Source organism: Scyliorhinus canicula, chromosome 1, assembly GCF_902713615.1.
Source record: "Scyliorhinus canicula chromosome 1, sScyCan1.1, whole genome shotgun sequence".
In the NCBI taxonomy this organism is placed as follows: Eukaryota; Metazoa; Chordata; class Chondrichthyes; order Carcharhiniformes; family Scyliorhinidae; genus Scyliorhinus; species Scyliorhinus canicula.
This window is the reverse complement of record NC_052146.1, coordinates 194,854,711-194,873,818: the sequence shown is the minus strand read 5'-3', so window position 1 is coordinate 194,873,818 and position 19,108 is coordinate 194,854,711. Positions and strand designations below refer to the sequence as shown.

The window sequence follows — 19,108 nt, the reverse complement described above, 5'->3', positions numbered from 1 at the left end:
AACTGAAGGCGCTGTTGCTAAGTTTTCAAATGATACAAAGATCTGTAGAGGGGCAGGTAGGGGCAAGCGGTGGGGGGGGGGGGGGGGGGGGCTGCAGAAGGATTTGGACAGGCTAGGAGAGTGGGCAATTAAGTGGCAGATGGAATACAATATAGAAAAGTGTGAGGTTATGCACTTTGGAAGGAGGAATGGGGACATAGATCATTTTCTAATTGGGGAAATGCTTAGGAAATCAGAAGCACAAAGGGACTTGGGAGTCCTTGTTCACGATTCTCTTAAGGTTAACATGCACATTCAGTCGGCAGGAAGGCAAATGCAATGTTAGCATCCATGTTGAGAGTTCAGAATACAAAAGCAGAGATGTACTGCTGAGGCTGTATAAGGCTCTGGTCAGACCCCATTTGGAGTATTGTGAGAGGTTTTGGGCCCCATATCTAAGGAAGGACGTGCTGGCCTTGGAAAGGATCCAGAGGAGGTACACAAGAATGATCCCTGGAATGAAGAGCTTGTTGTATGAGGAACGGTTGAGGACTCTGGGTCTGTACTTGTTGGAGTTTAGAAGGATGAGGGGGGATCTTATTGAAACTTACAGGATACTGCCAGGCCTGGATAGAGTGGACGTGGAGAGGATGTTTCTACTTGTAGGAAAAACTAGAACCAGAGGACACAATGTCAGACTAAAGTGATGATCCTTTAAAACAGAGATGAGGAGAAATTTCTTCAGCCAGAGGGTGGTGAATCTGTTGAACTCTTTGCCGCAGAAGGCTGTAGAGGACAAATCATTGAGTGTCTTTAAGACAGAGATAGATAGGTTCTTGATTAATAAGGGGATCAGGGGTTATGGAGAGAAGGCAGGAGAATGGGAATGAGAAAAATATCAGCCATGATTGAATGGTAGAACAGACTTGATGGGCCGAGTGGCCTAATTCTGCTCCTATGTCTCATGGGGTCATGTCTCGGTCAGCCCAATGAGGACCCGGTCCTGCGGCTGGTGTACAGAGAAGAAGGGCCCGCTGTGGGACCTGCAACTTGTCGGATCCTGTGGCGCAAATGTGAGGTCATGGCTCCAGATCCTCACGGACATAGACTGCGGCTCCCCCTTCTTCTATTAGCTGGAAAAAATACACAGAGTCCGTCAGCAGCTCCTTACACTGCTGGCCAACGATGAGTCCCTCGTCCAGGATCTGGAGGAGGTTAGGGCTCAAATCCGAAGCTTCTACAGCGCCCGCTTTTCTCCAGATCGGTCCAGCGAGGATGCTTACAGAGTTTTGTGGGAGGGCCTGCCTCAGGTCGGCCCTGAGGGCACCCCGGGGGGGGGGGGGGGGGGGGGGGGGTTGATACCCCTGTAAGCCTGGGGGAGCTGACCGGCGCCCTCGACAGCCTGTCCAGCGGCAAACTCCCAAGGCTGGACAGGCTGACCATGGAACTCTTCAGGGCGTTCTGGGATGTTCTGGGGAGCAAATATGTGGGGTCCTGGGAGAAGTATTGCGACCGGGAAGATGCCCCACTTGTGGCACAGGGCCACCATTACCCTGCTGCCAAAGAGGGGGGATCTCCGCCACCTTAAAAACTGGTGACCAGTCTCCTTCCTCAGCACGGATTACAAGATTTTTGCCAAGGCGATGTGTTTACGCCTTGGCATCGTGCTGGACCACACGATCCACCCTAACCAGTCCTACACGGTCCCAGCGCGCACGATCCACAACAGCATCCATCTGGTCCGGGACCTGGTCCATCATTGGAGGGCTCGTCTGTCGAGCATCTTCCTGTCCCTTTATCGGGAGAAGGCATTCGACAGGGTGGATCACGAATATTTATTCGGGACTCTGCGAGCATTCGGGTTCGGGACGCGTTTCGTCGCCCGGATCCAGCTTCTGTACACTGCCGAAGAGTGTCTCGTGAAGGTTACTGGGTCCCTGACGCCGCCCCTTCACTTTGGGAGAGGAGTGTGTCAGGGCTGCCCCTTGTCTGGCCAACTCTATTCTATTTGTGTGGAGCCTTTCCTGCACATGCTGTGGAGGAGGTTCTGGGGACTGGTTCTGCGCGGGCCGGGCATTGGTCCTCTCGGCCTACGCTGATGACATGCCCCTCATGTTTACCGACCCTGCTGACCTGTGGAGGATGCGAGAGTGCCAGGCTATGTACCCCGCCGCGTCATCTGCCAGGATCAACTGAGCCAAGTGTTCTGGACTCTTGGTCGGTCCGTGGCAGATGGACACCCTCCCAGAGGAGCTCAAGCCTTTCACCTGGAGCAGGAGCAGCCTCCTCTATTTGGGAGTCCATCTTTGCCCAGCTGAGGAATCCTGGCCGGCTAACTGGCAGGAGCTGGAGACCAAGGTCACCGCTCGCTTGAGACGCTGGACAGGACTGCTCCGAGTGCTGTCTTACAGGGGTCGAGTTCTAGTCATAAACCAGCTGATAGCTTCCATGTTGTGGTACCGGCTGGTCACTTTGACCCCTCCCCAGACTTTGTCACAAAGCCCCAGAGAATGCTTGCAGAGTGCTTCTGGGACAAGAGACTGCACTGGGTCACTGCTGAGGTTCTGAGTCTCCAGCTTAGGGAGGGCGGACAGGCGCTGGTGTGCCTTCGCACCCAGGTGGCAATCTTGCCTTCAGACCCTGCCACGATACCTTTACGTTGAGCCCACTCCACGATGGTGTGCCCTGGTGACGCATTTCTTCCGCCAGGTGCACAGCCTGAATTATGACGTTCATAGATCTTCAGGGTCTTCGTTACCCTCTGCAGGCACTGCCCATCTTTTACCAGGATCTGCTCAAAGTCTGAAATATGGTCGCCTCGCACCTCAGCTCCCCCCCCGTCAGGCATGGTGGATGTCATCAGGGGGTTGTTACTCAGGAATCCGCACCTCCACCAATACCGTTTTGAGTGGCTGGCAGAGGAGCGAGTTGTAGCTGCCGGGGTGACCAGGATTGGGCACGTGGGTGGCGGAAGAGTGGGCTCGATGACACCTCATGAGTTAGCACAACGCGTGACAGTGGACGTCCGGCTCACGGCCAATGCCATCTGAGATTTCAAAATGGTCGTGCTCGGACCCGATGGCACTCAGAGTCTGGAGGACATGCAGGTTTGCGGTGATATCCTGTCTGGGCGAAACCCTGCCCGGATTTAATTCCATATTGGTCCCAGACCCTGACATCTCCCTCGGGGGCTGGTGCCCCACAATCCTAGCTGCCTCGTGGAAATGCCACCCATGCCTTTTCACACTGCATGGAGAGGTTACCTGTACAGGCTGCTGCTGCAAACCCTTCACCTCCTTATCCTCGCTTTGACTCGCCATAGCAAGTCTTGTTGCCATCCGGCGGCAGAGATCCCACTGGCGGTCTCTCTATGGAGGAATTCTTCCCCTCAATCTTGGGGACCTGGGGTGGAGGGCGTTGCAAGCACCATTGCTGTACAATCACCAAATACACCGGTTCACAGACTCGCAAGAAGCCTGCCTTTTTTGTAGCCTTGTGGAGTCCGTGGACGATGTCTATGTTACGTTTCATAGGCTGCACCCCTGTTTTAGTTTTTTTGTCAATTCCTTTGTTGAAGTTTTGTTTGGACTGGATTTGTTTATTGTCACGTGTACCGAGGTACAGTGAAACGTATTCTTCTGCATGCAGCTCAGACAGATCATTTTGTACATGAAAAGAAAATACATTATAGGACAAACATAAAATACACAATGTGTATGTTTGCACTGCAGCCCCACGCTGCTGATTATGAGCACTGGTGCAGAGAGGGGCAGGGAAGGCAGAGGAGCTCCTTGTGAACCTGCTCCTGGGCCTGGCGAAGCACGCCATTTCTAGGTCCAAGCAGCGGGCAACCGAGGGGGTCATCCGACCAGACTGTTTGCTTGACTTATGAGGCTACATTTGCGGCCTGCAGTCCATAGAAAGGGAGCATGCAGTGTCCATGGGCACTATCAAGGCCAACCCACTGCAGGGGTTGGGGTGCTTTATTGACCCCTTTAATTGCACTTTCATTTGATGTTTTTAAGTTTCCGTTGATCTTTGTTTAATTCAGGAAGAGCCCCTAACAGGAACGACCCGTTTTGCTTTGTCCCTAAGTTTGTTTCCTTTCTTCTATTTTGTTCGTGGACCATAAGAGTGGCCAATCCACCTCTTCTGCACATCTTTGGGTTGTGGGGGCGAGACCCACGCAGACACGGGAAGAATGTGCAAACTCCGTCAGTCCTGACCCTTTGATAGTGGCACACTTGGCTATACAGCTGGTTTGTGATGCTGAGCAAGGTTGTGATGTTGTATACAGTAATGTCATGATGTGGAGATGCCGGCGTTGGACTGAGCACAGTAAGAAGTTTTACAACAGCAGGTTAAAGTCCAACAGGTTTGTTGTAAGATTTCTTACTGTGCTCACCCCAGTCCAACGCCGGCATCTCCATATCATGGCTACCATCGACACGGCAAACTGCCGGTTCAAAGTGGAGAGGATCTCCAGGAAGATCGCGCATATAGACACTGACATTAAGTTTCTACAAAGATGCAAAAAAGCAGACAAGATCATTGTCTGGCATCTCTGACTTTGTCTATATAAATGTTTCTGGAGCATACCTCTCCATTCACCTGAGGAAGGAGCAGTGCTCCGAAAATGCGTGTTTGAAACAAATCTGTTGGACTTTAAAAAAAAATTTAGTGTACCCAATCATTTTTCCAATTAAGGGGCAATTTAGCGTGGCCAATCCACCTAGCTTGCACGTTTTTGGGTTGTAGGGGCGAAACCCACGCAGACACGGGGAGAATGTGCAAACTCCACACGGACAGTGACCCAGAGCCGGGATCGAACCTGGGACCTCAGCGCCGTGAGGCGGTTGTGCTAACCACTAGGCCACCGTGAATCTGTTGGACTTTAACCTGGTGTTGTAAGACTTCTTATTGTATAATGTCAGCAGCGCAGGTTCAATTCTTGTACTGGCTAAGGTTATTTATGGTCATCTGAGTCTATGATGAGTTTGCTGTACCGTTTTACTCCCTCAGTACTGTCACTCTGAAAGTGGAACACTCCCTTAGCGCTGACCCTCCAATAGTGCAGCACAGCCTCAGTACTGACCCTGACAGACCAGCACTCCATCAATATTGACTCTCTGGCAGTGCAGCACTCCCTCAGCACTGACCCTGATAGTGCAGCAGTCCCTCAATACTGACCTTCTGACGGTGCAGCTCCCTCAGTACTGACCCTCTGATGGTGCAGCACTCCCTCAGTACTGAGCCTCTGAAAGTGCAGTATTCCCTCAGCACTGGCCCTGACAGTGCAGCACTCCCTCAGTACTGACACTGACAGTGCAGCACTCCCTCAGCACTGACCCTCCAACAGTACAGCACTTCCTCGGTACTGACCCCCTGACAGTGCAGACCTCCCTCAGCACTGACCCTGACAGTGCAGCAGTCCCTCAGTACTGACTTTCTGACAGTGCAGCACTCCCTCAGTACTGACTCTGACAATGCAGCACTCCCTCAGTACTGACCCCGACAGTGTAGACCACCCTCAGTACTGACCCTGACAGTGCAGCACGCCCTCAGTACTGACCCTGACAGTGCAGCACTCGTTCAGCACTGACCCTTTAACAGTAGAGCACTCCCTCAATACTGACTTCTGACAGTGCAGCACTCGCTCAGCACTGAACCTAAGGCAGTGCAGCACTCCCTCAGTACTGACCCTGACAGTGCAGCACTCCCTCAGTACTGAACCTAAGGCAGTGCAGCACTCCCTCAGTACTGACCCTGACAGTGAAACACTCCCTCAGTACTGACTTCTGACAGTGCAGCACTCCCTCAGCGCTGACCCTCTGACAGTGCAGCGCTCCCTCAGCACTGACCCTCTGACAGTGCAGCACTCTCAGTACTGACCCTCTGACAGTGCAGCACTCCCTCAGCGCTGACCCTCTGGAATTTCGGCACATCCTCAACACTGACCCTGACAGTGCAACACTCCGTCAGCGCTGACCCTCTGACAGTGCAGCACTCCCTCAACACTGACCCTGACAGTGTAGCACTCCCTCAGCGCTGACCCTCTGACAGTGCAGCACTCCCTCAGCGCTGACCCTCTGACAGTGCAGCACTCCCTCAACACTGACCCTGACAGTGCAGCACTCCCTCAGCGCTGACCCTCTGACAGTGCAGCACTCCCTCAGTACTGACCCTCTGACAGTACAGCACTCCCTCAGTACTGACCCCTCTACCAGTGCAGCACTACCTCAGTACTGAACCTAAGACAGTGCGGGTTTGCATTTGATGTTTAAGTTGGCTGATACTCCGCAGATTTCTGCCTGGGAGTCAGTAACCGAGGATACGGACGGTAGCTTTGCGGTTATTTTGTTGGTTACGGGGTTCCGCTTGGCGGGGATCACGTGGATCGGGGCCCGGCGAGCTGCCCAATGGGGGCCTCGACCGATATCACGTGGGCATAGTCCTGACGTTACAGGCGTACTGTCACGTGGACACAAGCCGGCAGAAGCGGTGCATTGTGGGTCTGGGTTTGTCCTTGCGGGAAGTCGGAGCGAAATGAGTGGCCTGGGAGCGCGGGGCCTGCGGGTGAGGACTGAGCGGCGCGATGAGCGAGAGAGATTGACCCCCATCCCTGTGGCCGTGAGGGAAGGAGAGTACGGCCCCCCCCCCCCCCAAACCCGGCGAGGCCCCCGTGCCCCCTAGCGTGAGATGGCGGAAGAGACCAGAACCTGCCAGACTTCCTGTGCTCCGGTTCCTGGTCTTGTTCCTCCTGAGACTGCGGGTTTTGGGGTTGAGGCCTGCAACTCATCTAGCCTGAATCATCATAGAATTTACAGTGCAGAAGGAGGCCATTCGGCCCATCGAGTCTGCACCAGCTCCTGGAAAGAGCACCCTACCCAAGGTCAACACCTCCACCCTATCCCCATAACCCAGTGACCCCACCCAACACTAAGGGCAATTTTGGACACTAAGGGCAATTTAGCCTGGCCAAGCCCCCTAACCTGCACATCTTTGGACTGTGGGAGGAAACTGGAGCACCCGGAGGAAACCCACGCACACACAGGGAGGATGTGCAGACTCTGCACAGACAGTGACCCAAGCCGGAATCGAACGTGGGACCCTGGAGCTGTGAAGCAATTGTGCTATCCACAATGCTAACATGCTGCCCCAATCTCCATAGATTCCCTGCAGGGCAGATGGAGGCCAATTGGCCCATCGAATTTGCACTGATCCTATGAAAGGGTGCCCCATCTAGGCCCAATTCCCTGCCCCATTCCCGTAACCACATCTTTGGATGTGAAGGGGCAATTTAGCATGGCCACTCCACCTAACCAGCATATCTTTGGACTGTGGAAGGAAACCGGAATACCCAGAGGAAACCCATGCAGATACAGGGAGATTGCAAGCTCCACACAGGCAGTTACCCAAGGCCTGTGTGGCTTTTTAATGTTTTTTTCAATGAACATTTTCACTGTCAAAGATTTGTGAATTTCTGCTCCTCCTGCATCTACTTTTAAGTTTACCATTTAATTTATATTGCCTCATTTCACCTTATACCTGCACTGTATGTTCTATGTACTTCACATATCTCTGTTCTCTGTATCTTCAATCACCACGATGTGTGTTCACCTGAGGAAGGAGTAGTGCTCTGAAAGCTTGTGTTTGTAACAAACATGTTGGACTTTAACCTGGTGTTGTAAGACTTCTTGCTGTGCTTCAATCACCATGTTTTATGTAATATTTGATAGTGGTCTGTATATATCTGGATGTATATCTTGTGCAGAAGTAAATGTTGAGTGATGATACCAAAACAGATAATAGTCTTTGGAATTCTCTTCCGCACAGGCTGCGCCATTGAATATATTCAGGGCTGAGTTAGACAGATTTTTGACTGACAAAGGAGTCGAGGGTTATGGGAACAGGCAGGAAAATGGAGTTAAGGCCACAGTGAGATAAGCTATGCAGCACCTTATAACTGAATGTGTGTTGATATTAGTTTGCGTGTATCTAAGTGTTTGATGAACCATAATTATTATCCAGGTATAATTATAACATCTATGCACTTGGAGATCTAAAATAGTTACCATTTTAAACATCTGGAATATGGAAATGTGAGTTTGAGAAAGGTTGAGCCCTGTACCATTGAATCATTGGAGCTTTGAAGAATGAGGGATGATCTTATTGAAACATCTGAGGGGGGTCAACAGGTTATGTTTATTTTCTCCCTTTTTTCCTAAATTGCTGGGGTTGAGAATGTAAAGAGAACAAAGAACAAAGAAAAGTACAGCACAGGAACAGGCCCTTCGGCCCTCCAAGCCCGTGCCGACCATGCTGCCCAACTAAACTACAATCTTCTACACTTCCTGGGTCCATATCCCTCTATTCCCATCCTATTCATGTATTTATCAAGATGCAAAAATGGCTTGTCATTCAGCAGGCAACTGTGGGAAGAATGGCAGTGTTGCCATTAATCTCCTGAACTGAGCTGTCTGAGTGTTTCCAGCCTTTCCCCATCTTGCTTCAGGAATCCTGCATCTGTAGGCCATGCTCCTATGTCCTGCTAAGTACATATGTGCATGGACTTTTCTGACATCTGCCTTGGGACAAACCAGAGTTACCCATTCAGCTAACAGTCAGTGTGTGCTTGAAAGTTGAAGATGAATTTGTCAAACTTGCCTTTGGTGTGTATCACTCACTCAATAAAACAGATAGCTAAATTAATTTGCCATTCATCTCACTTGCTGTTTTATCAGACTTTGTTGGGGCTTACTACCCACACTACCTACTGCAGTCCAAAAGTATTCAGTTGGTCATGAAATGCTCTGAGATGCACCAAGGAATTCCAATAGTGACAATTCAGAGCCAGGTGATCATTCGAGTGTAGAGGGGTGCTTTCCTTCAGTCAGTTGGTTATAAATTATCCATTTTGGGGTGACGCAGTGGTTAGCACTGCTGTCTCTCGGCTTTGAGGACCTGGTTCGATCCCGGCCCTGGATCACTGGAGTTTGCACATTCTCCCCGTGTTTACGTGGGTTTCACCCTCACAATCCAAAGATGTGCAGGATAGGTGGATTGGTCACTCTAAATTGACCCTTAATTTTTTGGGGGGGGGGGGGGGAAGAGAAAATAATTGGGTGCTCTGAATTAAAAAACGATAAAATAAGTTATCCATTTGGTAAGTTTTGTGTTTCAATGTTCTTGTGATGTTCTCCCCCAGGCTTTTCAACAGCTTTCACAGCGGACCTTCAGCACTGCAGCCTGCAGGCGAGTGGCGAACAAGGTTCCTGAGAAGCAAAAGATATTCCAGGTGAGTGAACGTATGTAACGGGGTGGGCTACTTCAGGCATCTGAGCTCTGCATATAGTTTTTGACACTACTCCATGATTGTTGAAATCCTGTATTTTAAATGTGTTCCCAGATGGCGAACATGGTGCAGTTAATGCAGGTCATCTGAATGCAACTGAAACATTTAAAACCTTTTCCTTGTGGTTTGTATGCTAAACGTGGAAATTAATTTCTACTTCCAAGTGCCATTAAATAGGAATTTCTAAACAAGAAAAGACTCTAGGACTTGCCATCCTGGTACTCCCGCAATAGAACAATAACAGTTATTAGCTAATCATGGTAATCAATATCCTTATTTGGCAATTACTTGCTAACAAGTATGATTGACCACCTAAGAAACTGTGTGTCACTGGGCGTGGGTCCTTGCATGGATGATGAGCTTGATCCTAGAGCTGCATCTGTGACGGCACACTTAGCAGGTGTTTCCAGGAATGAGATCGGTCCTTGGACTCGATTGCTGGTTTTCCTTTCTCAGACTCCTTTTCCGGACCTCTTGTCGTCGGGTGTTCCCGAAGAATTGTCTCTTTAATCAGGAGGTTCCTCTAAGTAGGTCTCTTCTGAACAAGGAGGTTCCTCCAAGTAGGTCTCTTCTGAACAAGGGTCTCTCGGGCATTGACACCTGCTCTACAACTTCACGAGAAATGCCAGGAGCAATGTCAACCAAGGTCAATCTGACCAAGGCTTTTGACTCAGTAAATCAGGAAGTGCTGTGGAAGACCTAATCAAAGGACAGCTGTCCAGAGAAATTAATCAGCATCCTCTGGCGATAATCAGCGATATCACGGCAAGATATCGACGACAGTCCCTACCAATGGAAATAAGACTGAAACCTTTGAGGTCAAGACTGGAGTCAATCAATATACATCAATTAATCCAAAGCAGACCCAGGCATGAGTTCAGGGAAACCCCAGTGGTGGAGAACTTTGAGGCTTGTATGTCCTATAAGATGTTGGAGCAGAAGTAGGCTATTTAGCAACATTCCTGCAAAGCAAGCCACACTCGCCACATGTCACATTTCTCACAAGTGAAGTACTCAACCCCTACCAATAACTTCAGTATAGTTTCAGACAGCTTTCGTAGGGGCGATGTGACCTCCTTTCCTACACATAACTACAGGCATTTCGTTGTCCCATGTTTACAGAGTGAGCACCATGGTAAGATCTGTACGCTTCTGATTTTAGCCATTTCATAGTCAGAAATTGCCAACGGGAGCTTGCGATCTGCGGGTTTCAAATGGTTTGCCGTTATTGTGTTTGAAGTTAGCAACTCCAAAGCCTATATTTATTTGCCTTTCATGAGTGATATTGACTTTGAGGTAGTTAAAGCATTATGCAATAAAGCCAAACTATCCCTTTCTGTATATACAGCCCCATCTATCGTGGGAAGTAGATTGGATTCAGGCTGTTAACATTAAGAACTACTGTAAATTAGCAAATCTACTGGAGTAAAAATGATTTAATGTCAGTGTTGCACTCAAATACTAGGCTATTGAACCTTTCATCTGAATATTTTAAATTTGTATATGTGCCATTTAACATTTTAACTTTATTTTGAATGCATCTGTACTTCTTCCAAAGAACTTTTTTTTCTCTCCCCCCCCCCCACCCCCCCCCCCCCCCCCCCCCCCCCCCCACCCCCCCACCTTGAAGAAATGAGTTGAAGTTTTAAGCTTCCAACGACAAATTGTTGGCTGCAGATATGGTCAGTAGTTACCGTGTGAATTTTTAAGATCAATCTTTGCTTTCAGGCTGCATGCCAATAAATAGCACTGTTGACTGACTTAAGCAAATTGCCATCAAGGTGCATTTAAAACATAACCAAGCCAAATGCAGCTAATGAATGCTAGTCATTGTCTCGGAGTGTTGCTTGAGCTAGCCTTCTCTGAAAGATGCGCTACCAGCAAATAATTGAGTTTCCCTCAAGCTCATATTTTTAATGATTAGAATATCTGGTTAATCGTGGTTAATTCTGACTCATTCTAGTATAACTTAGGCAGTACTTTACACGTTTCCTGCAGCTCCCTCATGAGTAATTAACATTGCATATGCAAGCAAGGTCCACTCTTAAATCCTTCTGCATTGGTTTCCTGATCATTGCCTCTGCCATAGTTGGTCGTAGAATCTTGTAGCATAGAAGGAGGAATTACATAGTCTATCATGATAACCTGGTGCCTCTACGTCATGTCCTTTTGCAGTAAAAACAATAGGATGAAAATTCAGGTCAGTTTTTCCCCACAAGTTGCCAGATACGAGAGGCTTTATGTGTATAGACAGAGAAACTGGTGCTCATCTTACTAGAACAAGGAAAGTTAAAAAAAAAAAAAAATTTAGATTACCCAATTATCTTTTCCAATTAAGGGGCAATTTAGCGTGGCCAATCCACCTACTCTGCACATTTTTGGGTTGTGGGGGCGAAACCCACGCAGACACGGGGAGAATGTGCAAACTCCACACAGACAGTGACCCAGAGCTGGGAGAACAAGGAAAGTTGAGGCAAGCTGATGTAGCTTCTATGATCTTACAAAAAGGCATTCAGTAAAATCCCAATAAGAGGCTAAACAAATTAAACCGAATGGAATTGAAGGCAAACTATTGTGCCGGTTAGGAGGTGTTAAGCAATATGAGACAAAGCAAGGATAATGGGTAAGTTGCTCAAACAAGGGGGTGGCATGTAGCGTTAGCACTGGGACTGCGGCGCTAAGGACCCGGGTTCGAATCCCAGCCCTGGATCACTGTCCGTGTGGAGTTTGCACATTCTCCCCATGTCTGCGTGGGTTTCACCCCCACAACCCAAAGATATGCTGGTCAGGTGGATTGGCCACACTAAATTGCCCCATATTTGGAAAAGAAAAAAAATTGGCTCCTCTTAAAAAAAAATTTTTTTTTTAAATGTTCAAACAAGGATGTGTGCTAGGATGTCAAATTTTCACTATACAGTAGTTAATGACTTAGATGATGCAATTGAGAGCCTTGCATCTAAGTTTGCTGATGACACAAAGAGAGACATTAAGTGGGCAAACTGGCAGACTGCTTTCCACATAGATAAGTGGTCAGGTGATCTGTTCCTCTAGGGGCAATGAGGTGGCCCCAGAGAATGGAAAAAACAATGGTTCCTCACCCAGAAGCCTTTTAATTATTCCTTCCTGGAGTTTGGGCATCTCTGGCGAAGCCACCAGTGACGTCACCTTAATTTAATGGCAAAGACAGTTACCCAAGGTTGGAATTGAACCCAGGTCCCTGGTGCTGAGAGGCAGCACTGCTAACCACTCTGCCACTATTACCTTGTCAGGTAATGCACTTTGTCTTGTATTGTGGCCAGGAGAAACACAAGGGAGCGTTGTTCAAATCCAGGGTGAACTTTGGTTTTATTGAATCAAGGACTGAGCGGAGACATTAGCTGTGCTTGTTCAGTTTTAGATTTCAAACCACCTGCAGCTCACACGTTGTTTGAAGAATGAGCTATTTGTAGGTTATTTTATGTTTGCGTACACCAAACTTCAGGAGTGAAGGGAAAGGGATATCTTTGAGATGAAAATGCGATGAGTTTAGTGTCTTAGATTGCACCAATAAAATAGCTTGGGGCAACGAGTGAAGTGCTGCTACATTTGTTACACACTAACATGCAGAAACAGACCACATTTTGTGTAGTATCTTACTCTGACTGTAGCCAGCACCGTGTCTTGGCATTGATCTGAGGGAAGGGGTCAATAAGTTGGCCCCTGGAGCTTGTGCAACCATTATACAGATGGTGGACGTTCTGCATCTTAACTCCCTTGCCCATCTTTACTCATCTTCCCTTACCCATCAAAAATCTATCAGTCATGCTCTTAAAATCCCCCGTTGTCCCTCTGCCAATGTATGCAGACTTTTAGGGGTCAGAGTTCCAGACTTTAATGACGTGTGATTCTGAATTTCACTCCTAAATGGCTTAGTTCACAATTTAAAGTTATGCCCCCTAGATCCTTATTGCCATGACACCGTGCCATTAGAATAAATAATTTTTCTGTCAACTCAGTTATGATTTTAAATATCTATTAGATGCTTCTAAACTCAAGGGAATATAAACTAAGTTTATGCAATCTATCCGCAGAATGTAACCCTTATGTTCCAGTGTTATCCTGATGAATCTGCACTGCACCATGTCCAAGGCCAGTTTATCATTCCTGTGGTGCAGGCCCTCAAACTGAATGCAGTACTCCATGTGCTCTCATCAGCGCTCTGAATAACTAACTTATTAACTGATCAACCATCCCTTTGTATTCTGGTCCCCTCGCGATGAATCCCATCAACTTTCATTGTATTGCTTTATGTATCTAGTAATTTCTGTACAGAGACGCCCTCCCAAAGTTCCTTGTCTCTCCCCATTACGATGATGCATGACTTCAGTTCCCTCCTGGAATGCTTTTTGACCTATGCTAATTTAGAAAATTTGGAAAGCGGTGCTGCAGAGCTCCCCTTGCGCCACCTAGTGGCTGGGCCCCAATAGCAAATGTCTGAGAATGAGATATGGCTGCTTTGTCTCAGTGGGCTAATACACTTCAAGCCTTGAGTCTAGTTTTCTGCGCTGACATTAATTGCATTACCCGTCGAGTCTCAGCAATATGTAGTCATGGGACCTGTGCTATACAACTGTGAATGGTATGGAGAATATTATCTGCCTGTCTCAGTGAGTCATGTGTTCTAAAGTGTGTGCGAAACAGATTTCGAAGATACGGCACCCTGGCGATTGGGAATAAAGTCATTGATGTGATTCGTGTTCCTTTTGCCCCGTGCCTCCCACCACACAACCCCCACCTTGCCCTGAACATGGCCCCACTGTGACTTCTCCTGTCCTTCGCACCAGGCTCTACTGTGCAGTGAAGACAGGCGGTCCCTTCGGAAGGTGTGTAAATGGTTGGTTTGCTGCCTCCTTCTGTTTTGATCTGTGGCGTTCCTGCCATGCTATGGAAATCTGTGTGTAGGGAATCGCAGGCAGGCTGCTTTTCTAATGCAGGTGTTGGCAGAGCACAGTTGGAACTGCACTCTCTATCTATCTCTGTTGCAGGCGGATAATGGGATGCCGATCCATTTAAAAGGCGGCGTGATGGATGCACTGCTCTACAGGCTAACCATGGGCCTCACTGTTGCGGGTAAGGAATGCTTGGTACCCCATTTTGAAATCTATCTTGGTCTGTAAGGACATTGGCTCCTATCCAGTGGCACACCCTGGGATTCAGGTGAAGACAGCAATGGGCATGACTGTGAACTCCCAATGCTCATTCAAACCCCCCCCCCCCCCCCCCCTCCCAATGATGCCAAACAACCTGCCAGCTCTCACTGTCTTCAGTACAAGCACGAAGAATAACCAACTCACTCAAATTCTGGAGGAATCCCAAAACCCTCAGTCCCAATTGATGGTCAGCCTTGGGGGAGATTGCATTTTGTGGGAAATTTAAGTCTATATAAAAGTACAATCTCTGCATAAATGAGCTGCTGCAACATAAGAGGAGCAAAAAACTTGGGTCCCTACAAACTAGGACCTGGTGAGCCTGTCCATGATGCCCTCCTGATGCATAACCTTAACCCTGTTCAGCTGCAGGTTTACAATTGGGAAAGCTGGGTGGTTAGAATTGCTACAGGTGTGTTATGGGGGTACATTGGAACCCCATTAATGTGAGGGTGGTGCTCATCTGCACCAGGACCATTGCTCTGGATCACAGCCCCAACTTGTGAGAACTTCAGTTTACGGGGGGATTTTACAGAATGCTTTTCTCTGAGCTGCTCTTGCGTAGAATCCAGTATTCTAAAACTGGGTACAGGACTGATAATGACGTGAAACCATGATGGGTGGCAGAGAAATTGGGAACAAAGAGGAAATGTCAACATTACAGCGACATATAAAAGCAGAGATTGAGAAAAACATTCTGTGCATTTGGTAAATTGACTTGTGTGTATGCCGGACAAGTCCACCAGTTTTGCTGATTTTTCTTTTTCTAAATGCTTTAATGTAACCGCAGTCATTTTTCTCCCCCTAATTTTTCAGGTACAGTCTATGTTGTCTACGAACTCTTCACAATTGCCCTGCCCAAGAAGAAGTAACATCAGCTCTTGGACATGCCTAAATCTTCGTTTTATTCCATAACCCTGTTATACTGTAAATTATCTGGGGACCTGACTGTTCACGGTTTATGTGAACAGTTGTTTATTTGATGATGAGACTTGTATAACAATAAATAGTGATTTATCACGTCTGTGTGTCTTGTCAGGTGGATTTGTTTTTGAACGTTTTGGGGTGATCTGGATGCTTGGCATCTAATTGACAGTGACAAAGCTTCAGTTTGTCTTATGTACACGAGCCCTGGGCTCACCTCCAGTGTAATTTAAAGCCAAATCATATGGCCGGCTGCAATTTGCATGAGCCATGTGGCTGGAACTGGGCCCACCAACTGGCAGCACTGGGCAACTTGACCAACCACCCAAGACTTCCTTGGCTGTGTAAGCAGCTGCCAAAGACAGGCAGTGGTATAAAGGGTGACAGGTGAAGTGAGCTGCTCGATTTAGACATGACAACAGGAGAGCAAGGCCTGCACATCCTGCCTGTAACTAAAGCCATTGCTAACTCACTAACATCAGGGTGAGAAGGTCTCTAACTTCTGCGGTGGTGATGGTATCTTTTAATTACTCCCTGACCACCTGCTCCCTATGCTGGGAGTGTGCAACTTCATAAGAGGTGTTCCCACTGAATGCCAGGAATACTGCAGCAGAATTATTACTGAGTATGGGGAGTTTATAAAAAAAAAAAAAAAATTTCCTTCTAGAAAGGTGCTGCTTTTGCCAACTCCTTGAAACTCTCCAGTGGACCCTTGTTATGATTCAAAGGAAGAAGTCTTACAACACCAGGTTAAAGTCCAACAGGTTTGTTTCAAACACGAGCTTTCGGAGCACGGCTCCTTCTTCAGGTGAATGGAAAGGCTTTCCATTCACCTGAAGAAGGAGCCGTGCTCCGAAAGCTCGTGTTTGAAACAAACCTGTTGGACTTTAACCTGGTGTTGTAAGACTTCTTACTGTGCTCACCCCAGTCCAACGCCGGCATCTCCACATCATGATTCAAAGGAGCATAGAAACAGCAATTGGTTAAGTTCATTATGCCTGCTTAGGTCATGGCTGATTTGTAACTCCATCTACCTACCTCCCCTGTGGTTCCATAACTTTTTAATGCCCCTGCCATCTAAAATTTCTTCAATCTGATTGAAAATTCCTTAGCCTCAGCAGTTCAATCTGATGCTGGTTAGTGCAGGGTTTTTCAAACTCAGGGTTGCGGCCCCCAAGTGTCGGGAGGGTCGTGGAGCAGTCAGTCATTCCTGATTGCGGGAGAACAGCCAGTGGCTTTGACCGGCTTCCAGTTGCCGCAGAATTTTGCCTTGCTCCATCCGATTGGCAGATTATTCAGTGGCTGACTGTTCTGTGACCGATAGGAGGCTGTTGGAGCTCGGGGCCTGTGAACGTCACAGAGCGGCCGAGTGAAGTTTGTGAGGGGATAGAATGGCAGGTCACGATGCTGGCAGTCAGCATCAGTTCACTGGATTTCAGTGAATACATCATCACAGGGAGGAGGAATTATATGGTAACACATACAGGGGTTGCAACAATTTGTTCTTCAAATTGTGATCCACATAGAAGGCACAGAAATGAGATGTGGTTCTCTGGGGCAGGGCAAGTGGAATTGAAGGAATAGAGTGTGCAATGTGTGTGAATGTTTGAAACCTCTGCAATGGTATATTGTAATAATTGCTTGTCAGAGTTATCAGTCTTCACAAATAAAACTCCCATGTGCTGTTTAAACAAAAGAGAACACTATGTGCATGCATGCCCTGTCAGGTGGATCCAGCAGTTTACAGTCCTGGTGTCCAGTGGGGCAGACTACCACCTCCTGGCGTTAGCGGGCTGTCCCAATACCACCTCTTCCTGAATCCTCCTTCCAGAAATGGCAGGTCACAAACCCAACACGTAGACTCGCGTCATGCCATCCGTTCTTTGACTGAAATCATGGAGGAGGGCTTCCTCCATTTTGTAGCTGCCAGCAAGTAATAGTGTGTAAAGAACTGAAGATGGACCAGTTTGTAATAAGGAAGTGAGACGCAAACAGCAAGTGAGAGCATGAGGACCAAGCAGGCTCACCTGTCACATTGAAGGTATGCAAAAAGACGGGATGCAAAGTTTGGCTGGCGTGGATTGTGAAGGTCGGTGGTGAATGGTCGTTTTTCTAATGGGAGGATGGTATTCAATGCTATTCTCCAGGGTTGTTGCAACCATCACTGGCTTTTTTGATCTACATAAATTAAAAAAATATATAAATTAAGAATACCCAATACATTTTTTCCAATTAAGGGGCAATTTAGCATAGCCAATCCACTAAGCCTGCATATTTTTTGGGTTGTGGGGGCAAAACCCACGCAAACACTGGGACAATGTGCAAACTCCACATGATCATTGACCCAGAGCCGGGATCGAACCTGGGACCTTGGTGCTGTGAGGCAGCAGTGCTAACCACTGCACCACCGTGCTTTGACCTACGTTAACGACTTAGACTTGGGTGTCAGTGCCACATTTAAAAATTTGCGGTTGACGCAAAACTTTGAGCTATAGTGAAAGTTCAAGAAGACGGGGATAGACGATGAATAACTGGAGGCAGAGATTAGATTTAATGTGGAGTACTGTGAAGTGATACATTTTGGTGGAAAGAATGTGGAGACGCAATATATAAAAAGATGCAAAGATTAAAGGGAGAAAAAAAGACTGCCGGGTTACGGGGGAAGGGACTGGGATTAGCTGAATTTCTGTTGCATAGTCGACACAGGCTGAATGATCTCCATTCAGGGCCAATGATTTGTTGACAGTAAACATACCAGAGTGCCTACTTGAAAATATTTATATCTAGGTTTATTGATAGCTTTTTAGTCCTGGTTGTCTGAAGCAATATTTTGGCCTCAATAAACGGAAGCAAAAGAGGAAAGCATCTGACCTAGGATATGGGTTCTTGTTTTCAGAAGAGGAAATTGCTTCCAATGGAAAAGTAATTCAGCCCCTCTCCCTGGGACTTTGCCCTCTCTCTGAGTGCTGTAACCATTCTATAATTCTATAGTACCATTCTCTGCTTCCCCATTGGAAGCAATTTCCTCTTTGCTTCTGAAACCAAGAACCCATATCCGATAGAACATAGAAAAATACAGCACAACACAGGCCCTTCAGCCCACAATGTTGTGCCGAACCTTTGTTCTAGATTATATCAGATGTTTCCCTCTCTTTTTCTTAGTTTATCAAAGCTTAAAAAATTGCTTCAGACAATCAGGACTAAAAAAAACTATCAGTAAACTGATATGCAAATATTTTCAAGCAGACAAACACTGGTATATTTACTGTCAATAAATCATTGCTCCTGTCCCCTCTCACGAGTGGCTGTACCATTAATTGTTCTTATCTCAAGTACCTTCCGCATCAATAGCTGATAAGCTTCCTTGCCAAGCAAAATATTTGTATGTGGCGTTTACCCTGTGGTGAAAATCGTTACCCTCGCTATGCAAACCTGATTAAATGGATACAGGGGTGTAGAAATGCTTTTAAAATGCTAGCCTGGGCTTAGTGGCAGAAGATTGTTGGGTGCAGTCTGAGACTTTGAGTCAATAAATCTGTGTGGTACTGAGGGGGTGCTGGAGGTTTGACTCCCTGAGGCTCTTTCGGAGGTAGACAAATGATTCCACAACATTGCAAAAGAAGATGGTAACTTGGAACATGGGGTAGCACAGTTGTTAACATGG

At 47.5% G+C, this 19,108-nt stretch overlaps 1 protein-coding gene across 1 annotated transcript; it reads left to right on the top strand.

The window, feature by feature from the left end:
• Nucleotides 1-6,401: 6,401 nt before the first annotated feature.
• Nucleotides 6,402-15,544, top strand: LOC119970684 (cytochrome c oxidase subunit 7A2, mitochondrial-like). Its single transcript, XM_038805704.1, has 4 exons — nucleotides 6,402-6,555; nucleotides 9,188-9,277; nucleotides 14,359-14,443; nucleotides 15,337-15,544. Exons 1-4 carry the CDS (start codon nucleotides 6,526-6,528, stop codon nucleotides 15,390-15,392), a joined length of 261 nt encoding a protein of 86 aa, XP_038661632.1. The 5' UTR covers nucleotides 6,402-6,525; the 3' UTR covers nucleotides 15,393-15,544.
• Nucleotides 15,545-19,108: the final 3,564 nt, after the last annotated feature.

Bases quoted from the DNA above. Each gene is read 5' to 3' on its own strand.
- LOC119970684 (XM_038805704.1), top strand. From the start codon at position 6,526: ATGAGTGGCCTGGGAGCGCGGGGCCTGCGG. The intron at 6,556-9,187 runs GTGAGGACTGAG...GTTCTCCCCCAG, and splicing joins TGGGAGCGCGGGGCCTGCGG to GCTTTTCAACAGCTTTCACA. The intron at 14,444-15,336 runs GTAAGGAATGCT...CTAATTTTTCAG, and splicing joins CATGGGCCTCACTGTTGCGG to GTACAGTCTATGTTGTCTAC.